This window comes from Mus musculus, chromosome 1, assembly GCF_000001635.26.
Source record: "Mus musculus strain C57BL/6J chromosome 1, GRCm38.p6 C57BL/6J".
NCBI classification, from domain to species: domain Eukaryota; kingdom Metazoa; phylum Chordata; class Mammalia; order Rodentia; family Muridae; genus Mus; species Mus musculus.
In genome coordinates, this window is record NC_000067.6 from 123,649,604 (window position 1) to 123,671,869 (window position 22,266).

A 22,266-nucleotide genomic window follows, 5' to 3' on the forward strand; every position below is an offset into this window, starting at 1 on the left:
CCACCAGCTGGCAAAGTAGTTCAGTGTGTGATGACCTCAATTGCTATATTGTACGAATAGACACTTCAGATTCCACACAATTTCAGCAATACATTAACAGCAGCAACAACAAATCCATATCCTGGCTTGGCAAGATGTCTCAGTGAATAAAGGCATTTGCCACTAAGAGTAATGACCTTAGTACCTTACTTAATTCAGTCTCTAGGACTCAGATGGTAGGAAGAGAAAATCCACTCTCTAAGTGACCCTCTGACCGTCATTCACATTATGAAAACCACCAATACCCCCCCCCCACACACACACACAAATATAATGAAATCCTTAAAATACTACCAAAGCATATACTGATCATTATTTGAAACAGTTCTCTTTGTGTATACATTGCAGCCCAGGACATATCCAGTAGGAACGTCTCTGTCCTATATATGCCCTCTAATTCCACTGACTCTAAAGGGCTTATCCTGAAAACCAGCATACCTCTGTCACACTTGCTAAAACCTCATGCACTTGTAACTCTCACCTGACAGATTGTTCCAGTGATTTGCTAGTCAACCATCTCAATTTCAGTCTTGTCTTTACCACAGCCACACTCACCTTGCTTGAGCACTTCTAAGTTTAAATATAAACTAGCTGTCTCAGTGTCCACAGAGAAAAAGCTCAGTAGAAGCACAAGAGTTCCTTTACCTGCTTAACGTCGTATGCCAGGAGAACATACTTTAAATCTGGGGAAAGTGAGTGTCTGGAGGCTTTAAACGTTACCTAGAAGAACCAAAAGAAAGAAAGGAATGATTATTTTACAGAGATGAATAACAGAAGAAGTGACTTGAGTATGGATATGAAGCATAAGGTAAATCTCAATTTGTCAAAATAATCTGAAATGGAAACTTTCATTCCTTTGAAATTTAATTTTGCTAATTCTGTGATAATAATTTTATACAATATAATTTGGAATAGGACACTGCTCCAAACTTTTCTCATCATTGTCCATTCCACCTTCCCATCCTCCCTCCTCAACATTTAGTTGGTTCTTTCCTTTTTTTGTTTCCCCACACAGTCCAGTTTTTATAGCTCATCTAGTTTTGGGAATGAGACTTGTCTGTCATGTGGTTGACATACCAGTGATTACAGCATTTCAGAAAGCTTCCTCTCTCCCTCCCAGCAGATATCAGATACAAATAGCTCCTCAGCTAGTGGAAGGTTTCTTTCTCACCTTCTTCCCTAGATTCTGTGATTTTTGTCTGGCTTGAGTTAGTGTTAGTCTTGTGTATATTTTCATAATCACTGTATCAAAATCAGTTAATAAAATATTTTTAAATATATCCAAGAGTTCATTAAAAACACATGAAAAAAGCCATTTTATATGCTAAGACTTAAAAACCAATATTTTTATGATCAAGGAAAAATGGGGTTGGGATGATGCTGTTTTGCTACAGATCTTGACATGCACACAGAAGTCCTGTATCCCATCCCTGTTAATGCAAAAACGGACATTGGGGGAGTAGAGGCTGGAGAATCACAAGTTCAAGTTCATTTTCAATCATTAAGCACATTGTCAACATAATGTTCTGAAATGTAAACTTCCATTATTTTGAAAATTAATTTGTTAATTCTTTTTTTTTCCATTTTTATTAGGTATTTCGCTCATTTACATTTGCAATGCTATACCAAAAGTCCCCCATAGCCACCCACCCCCTCTCCCCTACCCACCCACTCCCCTTTTATGGCCCTGGTGTTCCCCTGTACTGGGGCATATAAAGTTTGCGTGTCCAATGGGCCTCTCTTTCCAGTGATGGCCGACTAGGCCATCTTTTGATGCATATGCAGCTAGAGTCAAGAGCTCCGGGGTACTGGTTAGTTCATAATGTTGTTCCACCTATAGGGTTGCAGATCCCTTTAGCTTCTTTGGTACTTTCTCTAGCTCCTTCATTGGGGGCCATGTGATCCATCCAATAGCCGACTGTGAGCATCCACTTCTATGTTTGCTAGGCCCAGGCATACTCTGACAAGAGACAGCTATATCAGGGTCCTTTCAGCATAATCTTGCTAGTGTATGCAATGGTGTCAGCATTTGGAAGCTGATTATGGGATGGATCCCCGGATATGCTAGTGTCTACGTAGAAGAATGCGAATCGATCCATACTTATCTCCTTGTACTAAGGTCAAATCTAAGTGGATCAAGGAACTTCACATAAAACCAGAGACACTGAAACTTATAGAGGAGAAAGTGGGGAAAAGCCTTGAAGATATGGGTACAGGGGAAAAATTCCTGAACAGAACAGCAATGGCTTGCTCTGTAAGATCGAGAATTGACAAATGGGACCTAATGAAACTCCAAAGTTTCTGCAAGGCAAAAGACACCGTCAATAAGACAAAAAGACCACCAACAGATTGGGAAAGGATCTTTACCTATCCTAAATCAGATAGGGGACTAATATCCAACATATATAAAGAACTCAAGAAGGTGGACTTCAGAAAAGCAAATAACCCCATTAAAAAATGGGGCTCAGAACTGAACAAAGAATTCTCACCTGAGGAATACCGAATGGCAGAGAAGCACCTGAAAAAATGCTCAACATCCTTAATCATCAGGGAAATGCAAATCAAAACAACCCTGAGATTCCACCTCACACCAGTCAGAATGGCTAAGATCAAAAATTCAGGTGACAGCAGATGCTGGCGTGGATGTGGAGAAAGAGGAACACTCCTCCATTGTTGGTGGGATTGCAGGCTTGTACAACCACTCTGGAAATCAGTCTGGCGGTTCCTCAGAAAACTGGATATAGTACTACTGGAGGATCCAGCAATACCTCTCCTGGGCATATATCCAGAAGATGCCCCAACTGGTAAGAAGGACACATGCTCCACTATGTTCATAGCAGCCTTATTTATAATAGCCAGAAGCTGGAAGGAACCCAGATGCCCCTCAACAGAGGAATGGATACAGAAAATGTGGTACATCTACACAATGGAGTACTACTCAGCTATTAAAAAGAATGAATTTATGAAATTCCTAGCCAAATGGATGGACCTGGAGGGCATCATCCTGAGTGAGGTAACACATTCACAAAGGAACTCACACAATATGTACTCACTGATAAGTGGATATTAGCCCAAAACCTAAGATACCCAAGATATAAGATACAATTTCCTAAACACATGAAACTCAAGAAAAATGAAGACTGAAGTGTGAACACTATGCCCCTCCTTAGAAGTGGGAACAAAACACCCTTGGAAGGAGTTACAGAGACAAAGTTTGGAGCTGAGATAAAAGGATGGACCATGTAGAATTTGTTAATTCTTGAGAACCTCTTACAATATTATAAACCACAGTTTGGCCTATATGAGACTCTGTCTCAAACAAAATAAAAAAAAATGTTGATCCAGGTGTGGTGGCTCATATCCATAAATCCAAACCTGGGGAGATAGACGCAGAAGGGCCACTTTCCAAATTTGTTGTCAATCTAGACGACAAGTGATGTCCAACTAGGGTTGCACAGGCACATTCCTCGCCTCTTCTTTCTCGCTTGCACCCCACTCTCTCTCTGTCTGTGTATTGCTCTCTATGTAGATGTGTTTACAAAGTATATATTTTTATTTGACACACACATGCACCAATACAAACACAGACTCTGTGTTACTCTCTATATGTATTTGTGAGATGTATACTTATTTTTGACACACACATATGTATACCTCAAATGCACATGTGCCCACATGCTTTTACATTTGTAAAGGTTCATTGAAATTCTGAAATATCCACAATGCTTTATATTGTGTTACTAGAAATAAAAGATACATTATTAAAATTCTCTGTTGCCATTTTCTGAATGATTTTTTTTTTTCCTATTTACTTCCTTGAGCATTTGTAATAAAAGATCCATCAAAAACAAACTTTCTTTAAAGGGAATTCCCAGGGTAAAGCAGATACAGTACAAATATGTAACTAATTGTATTTGATACCAAACAATTATTGTAAGTACAATGTACTGATGGATTCTGAGCTTGCCATTTAACAATTGAACTGACTTTGTGACAGTGGTAATTTAAAATGCATGATGATAGTTCAATACATAGAAGGGTAGAAATGACTCTACATGAAATATAGGTAATTGTTGCATTCAAATCAAAGGGGAAGACAGGAAAATCGTTGACTTGACAGGAACAAAAATTAATAGTCTAAGTTACTTTAAACAGACTAGGCTGTTTGCATGGTATTTGCTGAGACATGCCTATGTAAATTACTTTGTATAACTTAGTTCTACTTTGAACATTACTTTATGTTCATACAAAACTCTCTAAGGAAAATAGAAGAAGGTAGAGATATGTTTCTCTTCTTCCCTTTCCTTGTTGGCCCTACCCCTTTTCTCCTTTCCAGTGGTACCTTAAGATATGGGAAGGAAGGGGTTGCATTCAAACTGTGGACATTAAGGCTCAAACATCTCAGTTATGATATTTGAACTGATACAAGGACATGGAGCAAATAATCCAGCTAATTCTGCACATTGAGATTAAAGGAGTTTGGGGATAATGGTGTATTCCAAATCCAAGTCAGAGACCCTGGTGGTCAGTACCTTTCCCTGTCTGCCATTTTCTTTGGATCTTGTCATCTGCCTCTGCATTTTCATCCTTTATAATGAATCAGTATCCTTAGGCTTGCCCTCTACTTACTTCTGTGAGAACCAGGCACTGTAGATTACTAGGCTCTAAGTAGAAAGGAATGACAGCAAGGCTTGAACAACTCAGACTCCTGTATCTTGGGGATCGAAGGCAACCTGGCCACTGTTACACAGCATGGGTCACACATAAACCATGCTGCTCCATTCTTCTCCTCTAAGAGGGAGGCTAAGAGGGAGCGACCCCTGTCACATACCTTACATCACATATATCAAGTTTCTTTACCTGGGTCTTAGAGCACAGGCCTTATAATAAGCCCTCCTTATTTTGCAACAACCTGCCCCACTTTATTATAGGAAATCTTTGAAAGGAGACAATGTGCTTTGTCTGGGGTGAGAGCTAAAGATCTCTTTCAGAACATTCAGTGCTTTCTGTACAGCTCCACCCTTCTCCCCCTTTTCTCCTCATCACTAAAATCCAACACCACTGAAGAATTTCCAAACTAGAAGAGATAACAGCAGATCCCCAACATGCAGTCAGGTTGGATGAGGGATTTTTTAGTCAGAATCTAAGAGTGGCAGCTTAGTATCATGGAACCTCCAACTGCTGGCATTTGGTATGTGTGTTGTCAAAATTCAGTGGAATGGAGGAATATTTATGTGTTATTTTCAAGAATAAAATTACAATTTAAGGGTGTGTATTGGCTTTATTTTCATTTCTGGAATTTTACATTCTCTATAAAATTATAATAAGTAATTCAGCAGGAGGGGCCAAAGGGTTTGTATTCAAAGACTGTGAAGATCTTTAAAAAGAAGTAGGAACAATGAGTATCCATGCAAAAGTAGTCTGTCAGTTCCATTCACCTTCTCTGTGAAGCAGAAGCAAGGAGAGACAGGACAATTAAAAGATGGACTGGTTCCCATCAGGCGACTTCACGTTACCCCTGTGTGAAGACTACATTCCGGGGAATGCCATTCAGGCTGTAATTGGACTGACCTGCTTACTCTCTTTTTCTGTTCGGATTTCAGGGAAGCTTTTATTTTGGAAAATAAATTTTGATTTTTCTTTTAATCTGATTCACTGAGTTTTAGGAGCATTGCAGAAAACAATGTTTTGTTTGTTTTTGATTTGCTGCTGTTGTTGTATTGTTGTTTAATGTGGGCAGACAACTACTCTCAGAAATAACTTAGCTCCTCGTTCATTCTGAGTCATATACAAAGAGAATAGAGTGGCCACAGTGACTGGTCAGAGTACAACCCTGAGAGTTGCAAGTTCTTCTCCTTAGTTGGCCTATGTCCAATCTTCAGCACCAGCAGTCAATCATCCACACCATTCTGTGTTTACTTATAAAGAATCAATATTTAAAGATAACGGACAGTAATAACAGCATTCCAATCACCAGCTGCTGCTCATCAAGCAGGTCATGTCACACGCATATTCTCCACCTCTCAGAGATTGTCAGTGATGCCCAACAGTTCTTGGGGCTAACCAAATGTGACTAAGATCCTCGTTCATCACCTTTTACTCCTCCCTCTGCCCCTCTGCCTAACATGTTGTTGTTGTTATTATTATTATTATTATTATTATTATTATTATTATTATTATTATTATATTTCTTCATTTACATTTCAAATGCTATCCCAAAAGTCAGGTATACCGCCGCCTCCCCCCCACCCTGCTCCCCAACCCACCCACTCGCACTGCTTGACCCTGGCATTCCCCTGTACTGAGGCATATGATCAGGGGAATGCCAGCATCAAGCTGCAGGAGTCAAGTAGCAAGAACAGGGCCTCTCCTCCCATTGATGGGCAACTAGGCCATCTTTTGCTACATATGCAACTAGGTACATAGTTCTGGGGGGGGGGTACTGGTTAGCTCATATTGTTGATCCTCCTATAGGATTGCAGACCCCTTTAGCTCCTTGGGTACTTTCTCTAGCATCTTCATTAGGGGCTCCATCTGATAGATGACTGTGAGCATCCACTTTTGTATTTGCCAGGCATCTTATGTGGTAAAAATTCAGAGGAACTAACCTAAAAGGAACTTAACATCCAATCAACAAGGTCACCTGTGCTGGCACTGCAGTCTTAGCAAGTATATTGTTATTTAAAGAGGTGACGAAATGGACAGTATGCAAAGCCCCACTGCTATTTAAAAACCTGCTATGAGATCAATGTCTCAACTTCTGTCCTAGGGATTAGAAAACTCCACTATCAAAGATGGTGACTTTGTCTCAAGGTGACAGAGGGGCAAAGAGAGTCCAAGAGGGCCCCTCTCCCAGACCTTGAGTTATCTCACCAGCCAGAGGGTGTTGTTTGCTCTTTGCTGCTTTCATTCTTTTTTCTTTTCTTTTCTTTTCTTTTTTTTTTTTTTTTTTGGTGGAGATTTTTGTTTCTGTCTAGTATGAATTTTTTAAAAGAAATCTCACATGCTTTGTCTCCTCCACCCCATGCGAGATTCTTCACACAAATTAACTTCCTGTTTTCACAGGTGCGTCTGGGCCTTGGTAACAACATTTTAGTGTCTTTACAGTTCCTCCCATTATCCAGTCTGACACTTTGTTAATTATCACTGTACTCCCTCCAGCTTTGGCTGCACACAAACTGGGAATCGTTCCAAATACCTTTGCAGGGGCACAAGCTGCTGAAAACTAGAGCCTAGCAATGGTCACCTAGGATTCAAGGACCCTTAATGTGAAAATAACATTGGAAACTCATTTTAGAGCTAGAGAGACAGTTAAGTGATTGAAAACCTGCACAGAAAAAAAACATGAGGACCTAAGTTCACATCCCTAAACCCCCATATAAAAGGCTAGTGCTACCTTGTGCACCCATAATCCTTGCACTGTAGAGATAACGGTGTATACATAAACTTGCTAGCTGCCAGGTTAACATCAGTTTTAATGAAAGACTCAATGACAATAGAATAAGATGGAATGCTATATAGCAGGACACTTCAGACCCTCTAGTCTTTATGCCTGCATATGCACACATATATGCATATACACACACAACACAACCTATCAGTTTATTCAAGGAATGCTGGAGGTCTTACACAAATTTATTATACTTTAAAGCAGTGGTTTTCATCCTGTGGGTCCTGTACCTTATGAGATATCAAAAGGTCCTCTGACAGGTTTCAAATACCAGATATTTACATTACTATTCTTAACCATAACAAAATTAGAGTTATGAAGTGGCAACAAAATAATTTTGTGGTTGGGGGTCACCACAACATGCAAAACTATATTAAAGTGTGACAACATTAGGAAGATGGAGAGCCATTGCTATAAAGCATTTCTATTATTATCTCTTGCACATCAGAGAAAGGTTTCTTTCTGGCAGTAAGGAGAGCTTCTTGACACTGGCCTTAATTGTGAATTTTAATATAATTCTGTTGAGTCTCAATTGGATAAGCCTTCAAATCAGGCCTGTTAGATGGGGGTTGTACAGTGATGGCTAGCAGTTAGGAGTGACTGCTGCTTTTCCAGAGCACTGGAGTGCTGCTTTCAACATCCACAAGAGCCTGTAATTGTAGCTCAAGATGACACAAAACCTTCTTCTGGACATCATAGGCAAAGCCCCAACCACAGCAAGAATAAATATGAGTTTGGGGAAGTTTATTTTAGTAACTTTAATGCTGCCTTCACAACTAATTCCTTGCTGAGATAAAGGGATGTAGAAACAGTGTGTTGTAAGTACATACTCCTGTGTAGAAGCCAAAACACAATATAAGATAATTGCTGCTCAGTGCCCTCCCATTTTTTGAGTCAGGGTTTCTCACTGGCCTAGATCATACCCAAATAGGCCAGGCTAGCTAGTTTGTTGATTCTAGGAATCCCCCTGTGTCTACATCCTATTTTACTAATGCTGGGATAATAAGCATGCCACAACTGCCTGGGTTCTGGGAATCAACCCTGGGTATTAATGTTTATTGATTAAGCCATCTCTTCAGAACAACAAAGAATTTTTGTATGTATTTAGCATTATTAAACCATAATGCCTACCAGTGACTATTTGAGCCCATTGTCCTGGAGGGTAATAAAAGGTTTGACTTCTAAATTTCAGCAAGTTCCTTTAAAGAGAGGCAAAAGGATAAGTAAAAGAGTAATGCACATGGTCTACTGGACCAATCAATAAGGGTGATGTATCTGAGGCACCCGAGGAACATGTGCAGCCTCTTACAAGTCTGGCATCACTCAGCTCGACACAGATCATTCACCATATGAGAAGCATCAAGGCCTCTGAAGGCTTTACCAGGTAAAAAGGTACCCCACTAGGCAGATTTTCATGCCATATTGGCTAGAGTAAGATAAGCAGCAGGCACCTCTGTGGTCCATTACAGAGCTGCCATGTGAAACCGAACAGACTGTAGAGACAATGTGCTTAAAGAAAGGCTGTGGCTTCCAGGGTGAGAATGACTCACTGGACTCTCTCAGAAGAGCAGAAGCCAGTGCTAGCTTCTCCTGAGCATACAGGAAATGTATAGTGTTGTTTAAAAAAGAAAGAAAGAAAGAAAGAAAGAAAGAAAGGAAGGAAGGAAGGAAGGAAGGAAGGAAGGAAGGAAGGAAGGAAGGAAGGAAGAAAGAAAGAAAGAAAGAAAGAAAGAAAGAAAGAAAGAAAGAAAGAAAGAAAGAAAGAAAGAAAGATAGATAGATATGCTTTTAAGAAAAGTTAGAAAACCAGATGCTAACTTAAAATTATATGTTTTAAAAATTGCCCTGGAATAATTTTCATTGTGGGGGATGGCTATTCTCCCTGGGGCTTGGCAGTTTGCACAATTATGAGAAAGTAGCAATGGACCTAAGGATGGGTGTGAGGAAAGCAGCCCTTGATGAGGGCTTAAGAATAAAAGCCTAAACCTATCACACACTTGAAGAATGTAGGTGAAAGATTCATGGTCTATCATTTTCCACTTGAGTGAACTCATGAGAAAACCACCAGAAAAACATCAAGTTGCTTTGAAGGCTCCAGAGAAGATGGAGATGAGGGCTTGGATGGCAACTTCCTATTAAGGCCACATTATCAACCCTTCATTGTGGCAGAGATTATCAGGAATCCTGACACTGAAGGCAAAAGGGAGTAAGATCTGCTTTGTATATAGAAGTTTGTTTTGGCAAATGGATTGAAAGTAAGTCAGATCTGAGGCTACCCTATATATTAGGGGTCAGGAGAACCTGCGACAAGTTAAACAAACAATCTCAAGAAGTTAAAGTGAAAGGAACAGACACAGGCACTTGGAAGCTATAAGAAGATTTTCTGTTAGTGTTTGAGGGTAGAAAGAAGGTGACTGAAAAATTCATCAGAGATTTAAAGTCAATGATAGCATTGAAAAATGAGAAAATGTTGAGAGATTAGCTTCATGCTGTATCTTTTCTCTGTGTATATATACAAGTAATGTGTATGCATGTTTCTGTGTCTGTGTGTCTGTGTACGCGTATGTGTATATATTTGCCTGTGTGTTTGTGTTTGCGTTTGCGTGTGTGTGTGTGTGTGTGTGTGTGTGTGGTGTGTGTGTGTGTGTCTGTGTGTCTGTGTGTCTGTGTGTCTGTGTGTCTGTGTGTATCAGCCATAGGACAATTTGGGGTATTGGTTCTCTCAATGGATCTGTTCTTTAGGCAGCTCCTGTTAGATGTGGAACATCTCTTGGCTAGCTAGCATCTCCATAGAACTCCCTGTTTCTACCTCCCAGCAGCTGAAATTACACATACATATCACTGTGCCATTTTTTTGCATTGGGTCTGGTATCTAAACTCATATTTCAAGTTTAAAGGTAAGTTTAACTCTGAGATATGTCACCAGGACCAGATGTATCAATTTTAACTACGGTATGCTTGAGTTTGTGAAAGATATCAGAACAGGGTTGACTATCAGCCTCATCTCTAATAGATGAGCATTAAATGGATGCTTATGCTTAATTTCAATCTATCCCTTTGTAAAATGGGGAAACATTTCTTCCTCACCCAATGTGTTCGTCACTAACATTACAGTTATAGTTAATACTGTTTCCCACTATATTTATTTGTATTATCACGTGTAGTCCTTCAGAGGAGGTTACTCTAGATAGCCTGGACTCTCTTCAAACTCATGCTCTTTGTACAGCATGCTATACTTAGGGCCCCAGACCAAGATGACAACAGTTTTGTATCCTCTGAATGTGTTTCTCATTTTTTTTCTTCACACATGTTTAACTGAACTTGCTATAACAACTTTACCTCTCCCTTCTCCTTCCTCAAAATACATATGCCAAAGTTCCTGTTCTAATTCTCTTCTTTTAAGAGGCTGCATTTCTTTATTATAGGTAAGTATACTGTAGCTGTCTTCAGACACCCCAGAAGTGGGCATCAGATCTCATTACAGATTGTTGTAAGCCACCATGTGGTTGCTGGGATTTGAACTCAGGACCTTAGGAAAAGCAGGCGCACAGCTTTTATCCAGCACTTGGGAGGCAGAGGCAGGTGGATTTCTGAGTTCAAGGCCAGCCTGGTCTACAAAGTGAGTTCCAGGACAGCCAGGGCTACACAGAGAAACCCTGTCTCAGAAAAAAAAAAAGTTGCATTTCATGCCAGAGAGAACAGTAAGAGGTTAAGAATGTCCACTGCTCTCCTAGAGGACAAGACTTTGGTTCTCAGCCCCTATTAGTGTGATTCACAGTTTAGCTCCAGAGGATCTGATGTTCCCTTTTGGACACTGTGGGCACCTGTATACCCATACACATATACACACATACACAGACACATAGAAAACATAAGTATAAACTACTAAGTTTCTATTCTTCCTTGCATAAGTGACAAATCTGACCACACTGTATAGAAATCTACTTGCAGTTCATCAAAGGACTGATCACTGCTTCCATCATAGCTCTTGTAGATTGTTTGAAATTGCAATTTACATCTTTTATTGCCACAGTAATGTCTCTATTAAGAGCCTTCACTGCAATGATTCACTTTTGTCAGAGACATTATAACTAGAGTTAGAAACAGGATAATGATGGTGTTCCAACTGTCAGATACTAAAGATCACAGCAAGAAATCATTGAACACAAACTGAAATGTCAGAAGTTCCAGGAAATGGAACATAGGTATTTGCATGATTCGAGGCTGATAGAGAACTGGATGAAAAGAACCAGGATAGGATTAAATTAACACAGTTGTAAGAGGGACTTGGTTGCCTTAAAAATTAGCATAGTATATTAGAGAATGTTTGAACTGGGGTAAGAATTCCTCAAACTTTTTGGAATATGATGTCAATAAATATATGTACAAGTACCTCTCATTATAATATAGAAAACTAAACAGAAATACCTAGGCAGGGTAGTTCTACAGAGTAGCTCTCTATACTCAAAATTGAAAAGCAGTAATATTTTTAGTAAAAAAATAATACAGTTTTTTATTATTACTTTTATACGATGTTGAATCCAATTGTATGTACTATGCATAGAGCATTGCTGACCTATACAAGGCCACATTACTGAAGAAACCAGACACTGCCTTTCTAGAAGCTACCAACTGTCAAATGCTCCTTAGTTATGGAAGACATGTACACACACACATACACACACACACACACACACACACACACACACACACACACAATCAATCAATTGATGAACTAATGTAAAATCTTTTAAAAAGAAAAAGGAAATTTAATAGAAGTTGGAAAGACTGTCAACATAAAAGCATGGTTTGATGTCAAATGTGGGCTTTTATTACTATTCTTTATAGTTTGGCTTGTTAAAGAACAGGCAAGAAGAGAACAAACAAGTTTTACACGTGTGGCTTTGGACAAGGCCAAAGTTTGCTTCCCACAGTCAGAAGACTGTTTATCTGGAGAGGATTTGAAGTTCAGATCTTGCGTTCTTCTTCTTTACTCCTTCCCTTTCTTTACCTATTCTGTTACCAAGGACAGAACTTCCATTGTATATTTTTGTGATACCAAATGGTGGTTTGGTGTTTTCATGTTTTACAAACACAGTGGTCACTTTCTGCTATTTGCTACTTTTCTAAAACAGGCCAATGCAGACAATCCATGATATAACTAGGCATTTTATATGTGTATGCATTTCTCTCTCTCTCTCTCTCTCTCTCTCTCTCTCTCTCTCTCTCTCTCTCTCTCTCTCTCTCATGCATAAAAGTACACGTGGAGGCCACAAGTCAACCTTAGCTACTTTTCCCCTTTCTTTCAGATCTTCCACTGCCTTGAAACTGAAGTAGGCTAGCATACAGCATATATATGCATATGTGCATATAACACCATGGACATATCCCTGTCTGACTCTTCTTAGAATTGAGATCATAAGCACACACTAACATGTCCAGCTTTATTTTTTTTTCCTTTTCCATTTTTTATTAGGTATTTAGCTCATTTACATTTCCAATGCTATACCAAAAGTCCCCCATACCCACCCATCCCCCTTCCCCTACCCACCCACTCCCCCTTTTTGGCCCTGGCGTTCCCCTGTACTGGGGCATATAAAGTTTGCGTGTCCAATGAGCCTCTCTTTCCAGTGATGGCCGACTAGGCCATCTTTTGATACATATGCAGCTAGAGTCAAGAGCTCCAGGGTACTGGTTAGTTCATAATGTTGATCCACCTATAGGGTTGCAGATCCCTTTAGCTCCTTGGGTACTTTCTCTAGCTCCTCCATTGGGAGCCCTGTGATCCATCCATTAGCTGACTGTGAGCATCCACTTCTGTGTTTGCTAGGCCCCGGCATAGTCTCACAAGAGACAGCTACATCTGGGTCCTTTCGATAAAATCTTGCTAGTGTATGCAATTGTGTCAGCGTTTGGATGCTGATTATGGGGTGGATCCCTGGATATGGCAGTCTCTACATGGACCATCCTTTCATCTCATCTCCAAACTAAAAAATGTCAGCCACTTTACCAACTGACTCAGCCTCTCAATCCTGTGTCTAGATGTTCTGTTTTTAAGATTAGTAAATCTGTGCCTAGTAATCTATGTGGAATATTTTACATAGATCCCCAATGCTCAATAATCATGAATGGTGATAATAATCTTGTATTGATTTAGATCATAGGCAATATACAATACTGTATAATTTCTTTATAACCTTTAATTTTTTTTAATACCCACTGAGTTCTGTCAGTGGGGTAAGTAGATCAGACATGGTGACTTTGAAGAGAAATCTGCCAGTATTTTTCTATTGGGAAGTGTTGACAAATGACAAAGGCTCTAGGTGAATGGGGACAGGAATATTATGACTTGCATAACCATGCCAACTTTTGTTTGAAATTAAGTTTGTGCTGCTCTAATGAGTTTTCAAATTAACTTAATGCTTAATATAGCTTGAATATACTTTTCTCCTAAATAGCTCTGTTACATTTAAGGACACGTACATTAAATAATAGAATAAACAGAAAGAGTAAGGAGCTAGCTAGCTAGATGGCTCAGTACTACAACTTGAGATTGGATCTTCAGCACCCATGTAAGAGAAAGGGTTTTTCCTTTGTTTCTTTTGTTGTTTTGGTTTGGTTTTCTTTTCTTTTGTTTGATTTTTACTGCACACTTGTGAAGATAAAGCAGGGATATCAAGGGTGCGATAACCAGCCAGTCTAGCTGAAATGGCTAGTTTCAGACTCTAGAGATGTTGGCTCAAAATTACAAAGGATGGAAGGCTATAGGAGAAGAAACCATTGCTAACCTTTGAGTCCGCATGCAAGAGCACCTACATACCACATACATACAGGAACAATGTTTGTCTGTGTGATTGTATGTGTATCTGTGTGTGTGTGTGTGTGTGTGATCATGCATATGTGTGTCTTTGGGTCTGTGTATATGTAAAATCTAGCAAAATATAAAAGAGTATACATTTTGAATCTTTTTTTCTTACTATAATGCTTTATCATGTTTCTAACATGATGCTTAAAAGGTAACATGTTTGGAATATAGTTGTCTAATAGCAAATTACTTCAAGCCATGCTTTCTGTAAAAATTACTTTATTACAATCAATTTTTAGAAGAAATTGTTCCTTGACAATGTTACTAATATATAATGTGTTTTATGAATACTGTACCCACCCACCATCAACAACCCTCCTTGTAACCCTCTTGACACCTCTCTTCCCTAAAATTCTGCTTCAAACATTTCAAGGTTTTTTAGATCCATTAAGATTAAGCAAAATTCTCTGTGTATCTATGGGTTTTGAACCATCTATTGGAGTCTTGTGGTGCACAAATGGAGACAATAATTGGATTTCAGCTAGAACTCATCAGCAATTAATACTTATGAGGTCAGGATAAGGCTACCCTATTCATAATTGAATACACACAATTCCTGACCCTCTGTACTTCTCATCCATCACCTCTCTTATCTGCACTGGTCCTCTTTTATTCCTACCCCTCCTCTCTCCTTCCCACATCCCTCTTTTCCTCTACCTTCGGAGATTATTTTCTTTCCCTTTCTGAGTAAGACTGTAACATCCACACTTTGGTATGGTCTTTCTTGTTCTTGAGCTTCATATGGTCTGTGAGTTGTATTATGGATATTCTGAGCCATTTTGCCTAATATTTACTTATCAGTGAGTACATATCATGTGTGTTCTTTTGTAACTGGGTTACCTTACTCTAAATGATATTTTGTAGTTCCATCCATTTCTCTGTGAATTTCATGAATTAATGGTTTTTAATAACTGAGTAGTATTCCATTGTGTAAATGTACCACATTTCCTATATCCTTCCCTCTGTTGAGGGACATCTGTGTTGTTTCCAGCTTCTGGGTATTATAAATATGGCTACTATGAAAGTAATGGAACATGTGTGCTTGTTATATGTTGGAGCATCTTCTGGATATATGTCCAGGAGTAGTATAGCTGGTCCTCAGGTAGTACTATGTCCAATTTTCTGAGGAGCCACCAGACTGATTTCTAGAGTTGTTATGCCCACTTACAATCCCATCAGCAATGAAGGAGTGCTCCTCTTTCTCCACATCCTTGCCAACATCTGCTGTCACCTGAATTTTTGATCTTAGCCATTCTGACTGGTGTGAGGTAGAAGCTCAGGATTGTTTTGATTTGCATTTTCCTGATGACTAAGAATGTTGAACATTTCTTTAAGTGTTTCACAACAATTCAAGATTCCTCAGTTGTGAATTCTTTGTTTAGTTTTGTATCCCATGTTTAAAAGGGTTATTTGGTTCTCTGCAGACTATTGATTTCTTTGTATATATTGGATATTAGCCCTCTATTGGATGTAGGGTTGGTAAAGATATCTTCCCAATCTGTGTGTAGCCATTTTGTCCTATTGACAGTGTCTTTTGCATTACAAAACTGTGTTGTAGTGAGGGAGGTGAAACTGGGGATATCCTTTAGAAAGTCCCAAATGTCATGGACCCAAGAGGTTCCCAGGACCTAAAAGAGAGGACTTTAGCTGAAATACCCAACAAAGTAGAGATAGAACCTGTAGAGACCATATCCAGTGGGTACACACAGCCCCACGTTTAGCGATTTTGCCACCCTTTCACTTCAAAAAATCATGATTCAGAATTTTTCCTGTCAAAAAGAAATGCAGGGACAAAGAGTGGAGCAGAATCTGAAGGAAAGGGCATCCAGAGACTGCCCCACTTAGGGATCCATCCCATCTGCAGACATTAAACCCAGACACTATTGCTAATGCCAAGAAGTGCTTGCTGACAGCAGCCTGGTATAGCTGTCCCATGAGAAGCTCCGCCACAACCTGACCAATATAGATGTGGATGCACATAGCCACACATCAGATTGAGTGGGGGAACCCCAGTGGAATAGTTAGAGCAAGGACTGAAGGAGATAAAGGGGTTGTAAACCCCTTCATAGGAAGAACAATATCAACAAATCAAGCCTCCAAAAGTTCCCAGGGACTAAACCACCAACCAACGAGTATACATGGGGGTGGGGGGATTAATGGCTGCAGCTGGATATTTAGCAGAGAATTGCCTTATCTGGAATCACTGGGAGGGGAGCCCCTTGGTCTTGTGGAGACCAGATGACCCAATGTAGGGGAATGCTAGGGTTGTGAGCTGCCCAGTGTGGGTGCTAGGAATCTAACCCTAGTTCTCTGCAAAACATAAAGGCTCTTAACTATTGAATCACATCCCTGGCTCACATAGATGTTTATCTTCCCAGTATATGGACAATTTTAATGAGTTTCAAAATAAATGGAAACATTTAAAGACAGTACAGGATATAATATCCAATATGGAAGGCTTAACCAAAAGAACTTAGAAAAGTCACTATGGCACATGGAAATTATAAGTCAACCTTACAACTAAATGAACTTAACTTACTGTCACAAAGAAATAATATTCTGACAATTATATGGATAATCATGGGAATATTTATTAATACAATGACACCTATAGCAAGAAATAGCATCTGCTATTCTTGGGTGTTGTCATGTCATTTTGATACTATACACTGAATTTCTAGTTTACCCTTCTTTTCACTTGCCAAAAACACTGCTGTGAATTGGCCCTACAAATATATTTTTTTCTAAAATGATATCCAAGTTCTTTTGTGTGTTAAAAAATGTGTGTAAGTAAATAAAGAAATATAAATATTTCTGTTTTCTGTCCCTTATGGGAAAATAAATACTTGGAACCATCAGGGCACTAATAAAAATAGACTTAGGCTGGGGCTGTAATAATGCTAAAACATTTGGCTAGCATACCTGAGGCCATAGGGTTAATCCTATGTACTTCCAACATAAACAGATTTACAACATGTATGTTCTAAATGACACATTGAAACAATCATTCAAATTAAAAGAATAATCTGAGGATACTCCAGGAGTTTGAAAAATGCTGACTATAAGTGGTTTGAATGGTTTCAGTCTGAAACTGATAGGTGAGATTTTGCTCAGTCTCCCCTAACTCATTGCTGTCTTTTGATTTTCCCCAGTAATTGTTGAGGGGTTGCAATGAGTTAGATAACTCAAAAGAGTCAATTTGAATATCTGTTGCTCTGATAAATAACACTCTGACCAAAAGCAACTTGGGGGGTTAAAAGGTTTTATTCCATCATATTCTTTCAGGTCACAGTCTATCACTGAAAGAAGTAAGGATAGGAATTCAAAGCAGGAACTCAAAAGCAGCCTTGTTTGTTATTATATGCAGCATTGCATCTGACAGAACTCACTCACAGCCAAGAAAATACAGCAGAATCCATGAAAGAAGAATCATGTTGCTAGCTCTCACACAGGTTTACATGTAACTTGCTTCCTTATACAGTGAATAACCACTTGCCTAGAAATAGTGCCACTCACAGTGGGCTGGGCCCTTCTGTATCAATTAATACTCAAGACAATTCACTTTAGGCATGTCCACAGGCTAATATGATCTAGGAATTTCCTCAGTCAAGAGCTTTTCCTCTCAGAAAGCTCTAAGCTGGCTAAAGTTGCTTAAGCTAATTTGGAAAGAGTCAACAACAACAACAACAACAACAACTACTACTACTCCTACTACTACTACTACTACTACTGCTAAAGCTAAATGATGGTGATGATGGAGATGATACCCAGCACTCAAGTTGACAACATCTAAGTGATTTTATTTAAGAGTGGAAATATGGATGTACTGACTATACAGAAAACATCAATATTGAGTTATAGAGATGAAAAACTAAACTTCTATTTTATTAAAGTATATTATAGAATAGAAAATAGACTGAAAATCTAAAGATAGAAATGACAAAGAAAAGGAGCAGAAATTTCAAAACTTGTGAAAAATATTTCATCTTTAAAGAATATATTTATCTTATTCAAGAGGTTCAATAAATTGAGAATTGAGCAAAATCAAAGAAATCCTAAAATAGATTCATGAGAGTCAAATAGAAAGAATTTAACAAAAAGAAATCATGAGAATAGAAAGAGAAACTAATGCCATATCTATGGGATCCCTGTAAGAATAACAGCTGACTAATTACACAAAAAGCCATCTCTATACATATATAATCCAGATGGAAGCCACCATACAGTGTTAATGGATCTATTGGGAGAATGGCAGGATACATTTTGTGTACTACTGAAGTAGGTATTTAAGTTGATTTACCTTAATCTAACTTAACCTATTGCTAGTGGGCCACTGTAATGTTTCAACAGAAAAGGGTGTTAATGCTAACTACTTTGCTTTGATATGTAGGACTTTCAGAATGGAAGAACTAAGACCCAGATGTCATCTTCTGACTAATATGTGTCATGTGCATGCAAGCATGTACATATAACACACAAACACCACACACATTAACACATTGGACACATGCACACATACAAATAATTAAATGTAGAGACATGTTATATTATGTATTTTCCCAACACTTGGGAGGCTGAGGTAGGATATTTGGCATGAACATGAGGGATATATAGTGAATTCTTCAGTAGCTTGTGATACTGAATGTGATCATCTGCCTCCTGGAAGTTAATTACTAGTATCAACCATTCCAAAAGTAATGACCAAATTGAATCCTAAAGAAAAATAACTAAAAGGGGGATAGAAAATACCATTTTGGAAGAGAAAACACAAGAACAAAATAAAATAATATACGTGACACAAGACAGAAAACAAATCTCAATCAAATAAGGTGTTCTTCACTAAATACCTTTACAAAAAGTACTTAAATCAGTCTTAATAAATATGTAATTATTGTTTTAACAACATACAAAATTTGTCTTCTGACAATAGCAGAATTATATTAGAAAATTTAAAATACAGTAGAGGCACGTGCCTTTAATCCAAAAACTTTGCAACAGAAGCAGGTATATGTCTGAGTTTGAGGCCAGCTTGATGTACAGAATGAGTTCCAGGACAGTCAGGGATACACAGAGAAACCTTATCTCAGAAAGATGGAAAGAAAGGAAGAAAGGTGAGAAAGAAAGAAAGAAAGAAAGAAAGAAAGAAAGAAAGAAAGAAAGAAAGAAAGAAAGAAAGAAAGAAAGAAAGAAAGAAAGAAAGGTGAGAAAGAAAGAAAGAAAGAAAGAAAAGAAAGAAAGAAAGAAAGAAAGAAAGAAAGAAAGAAAGAAAGAAAGAAAGAAAGAGGGAGAAGGAAGGAAGGAAGGAAGGAAGGAAGGAAGGAAGGAAGGACGGATGGAAGGAAGGAAGGAAGGGCAAGACAGAGGGGGAAGGAGGGAGGAAGGAAGGAACGAAAGAGAGGGAGAGAGAAAGAAAGAAAGACAGAAAAATAGACAGACAGACAGGGAGGGAGGGAGAGAGGGAGGGAGGGAGGGAGGGAGGAAATGGGAAAGAGAAGTGTATTCATCAATTACACAATGATGTGGATATTAGCATTCACCAATATAGCCACTGTGTGAAGGAAAACATCACAAAACAGTTTAGTTGTGTTTCTAGACCTGGGTTCCTGACAGCTTTGTTTGCAATCCTCTTTCTGCTGCTCATTAAACCTCAGGGAACACTGCAGAAATGGAAGCAGAAAATATAAGAAAGAGCCAAAGGATGAGGAGGAGTACTGTGAATGTGTCAGGGTATCACATGGCTGCTGCCCTCCTAGACTCACAGTAGCTGTGGTTACCTACACAAGATCATGGGTGCTCTCCACAACCTCCCCATGTTAAGAAGATATTGTAAATGGATAGCTATAAGAGAAGAGAGAAGTACTCTTGTTCAAAATGTCTGGTTGCTGGCAGGTTTTTTATGACCTAGTGGATGGCATTACATCCATAAACATATGGATTATCTTAATTGGTCTTAGTGGGTTATAGAAAGGAACATGAATTTGGAAGGGGGCATGTTAGTTGGAGATGTTCGGGTTGGGTCGTGGCAAATGGATTGATCATTTTTCATTATACACACATATGAAGTTGTGAATAATAAAGACAAAGTATAATTTAAAAGAGAAAAACACTCTGAGAATAATAAAAATGAGAAACAAAGCACTAAAATTAACAAGGTATTGCTAAAGAAAGATGGAATTGGGAAAATATCTGACTGTAAATTTATATATATATATAGAGAGAGAGAGACATATAAGGATATAGATTCCAGATATAAATTCATATATTTCTGAATAGCTCATATATTATAAGAGTGTAAATGCTATTCACTGTCAAAGAATAATCTTTTCAAATAATCCTGTGTGCCTCAATAATGCACAATAATGATTTTATTTCTCATTCCTCACATAGAAGGGTAAACACAAAATGAGTCAAAGAATATAAGACTAAACTGATAGTGATCATAACAGAAACCCACAAGTTAATCCAAGTTAAAAATAATTAAGAAAAATAAATACACTCCAGCTCACAATTGGTTATTTTTGGATAGTATCTCACTTAGCTCAGAATTGCCTTAGACTCACTATGTAGTTAAGGATTGACCTTGAACTTCTGATTCTTGTGGCTTCTCCTGAGTGCTGAGATTACACCTCATCTGGCTTATGTGACACTGGGGCTTAAACCCAGGGCCTCATTCATATTACTAAAGCAGTCTACAAACTGATCTACACCCTTATTTCCCCCAAACAAAAATCTTTCCATGGAACAATATACCACCCACAAAGGAAAACAAATAGCAAAATCTTTAGCAAAAGTACAGAAATAGAAACTAGAGAGATATCTCAATGATTGAGAGCACTGGCTGCTCTTCCCGAGGGACCACAGTTTGATTCCCTGCAATGACAACTCTGTGTAACTCCTGTTTGAGATGGTCTACTGTTCTACTTATCTGACCTCTGTGAACATTGCACACATGTGGTACATAGACATATATTCAAGGAAAGAACACACATAACTCTTAAATTAAACTATAGACCTTATTGAGTAAGAAATCTTCATATTTAATACATAAAGAATTCACCCAGTTTAATAATGAAAGTGCAAACAAACTAATTGAAAATAGTCAAATAATTAAAACAGAGAGCTCTGCTATGAAGATGTGGATGAGGCTAAAATGATATTTAAGATCTGCCAGGTTTTTAAATAAATCATGGAAGTAGAATTTGAAGTCTTTTCATCTACCAATACTCATGGAAAAAAAAACTAAGTGGATATTTCTAGTAATGTGAAATTACCCAATTTAAAAACTTGTGTCATTCTACATAGCAGGAGAACATCTCACATCATGCTTCATCATGCTGTGACACATGTCACTCATCCTTTTTGTAGTGAATCAAAGCTATGCATATACCCCATTCTTATTTAGTGGATACCTTGGTTATAAGATAGAATACTCCAGTGTCTTCATGCTTGGCATTGAAGTTTAAATGAAGAATGTTCTTTGTGGACTCATGTATGTGAACAGATGGTTTCCAGTAAATTGTGCTGTTTGGGAAGGTTACGGAAGTGGAGTCTTGGGGGACATGGATGGCTGGTGGCAGAATTTAAGGGCATGTAGAGATGCCCCATGTTCTGTTCTACTTGTACTTCCAATGTAAGGATAAAATGCAATCAGTGAGCTTTTTGCTATCTTTGCCTTGATTTCCTGGAACCATGAGCCGAAATAAACCTTTTCCTCCTTAAATTGCTTTAGTCAAGGTATTTTATAACAATAGCAAAGTAACTGATGAACCCCGGTTCAAGTAACCCTTATTTTATCTAATAAAATACTCAATGCTCAGCAGCAGTGGAGCTGGCTACACTACTGAGGATGTCCAAAAGTTGCTATTAAAAAATGCTACCTTCAGACAAACCAAAACAGGGGAATTTCAGTTCA

The 22,266-nt window shown here is 38.5% G+C and overlaps 1 protein-coding gene across 4 annotated transcripts in view; it reads right to left on the reverse strand.

The window, feature by feature from the left end:
* Dpp10 (dipeptidylpeptidase 10) overlaps positions 1 to 22,266 on the reverse strand; it is a 1,513,678-nt gene that overhangs the window by 317,466 nt on the left and 1,173,946 nt on the right. For all 4 annotated transcript variants that reach the window (XM_006529626.4, NM_199021.3, XM_006529627.4 and 1 more), the window contains exon 5: positions 685 to 759. In XM_006529626.4, coding sequence (XP_006529689.1) covers positions 685 to 759 — 75 coding nt within the window. The remainder of the gene's footprint in view (positions 1 to 684; positions 760 to 22,266) is intronic.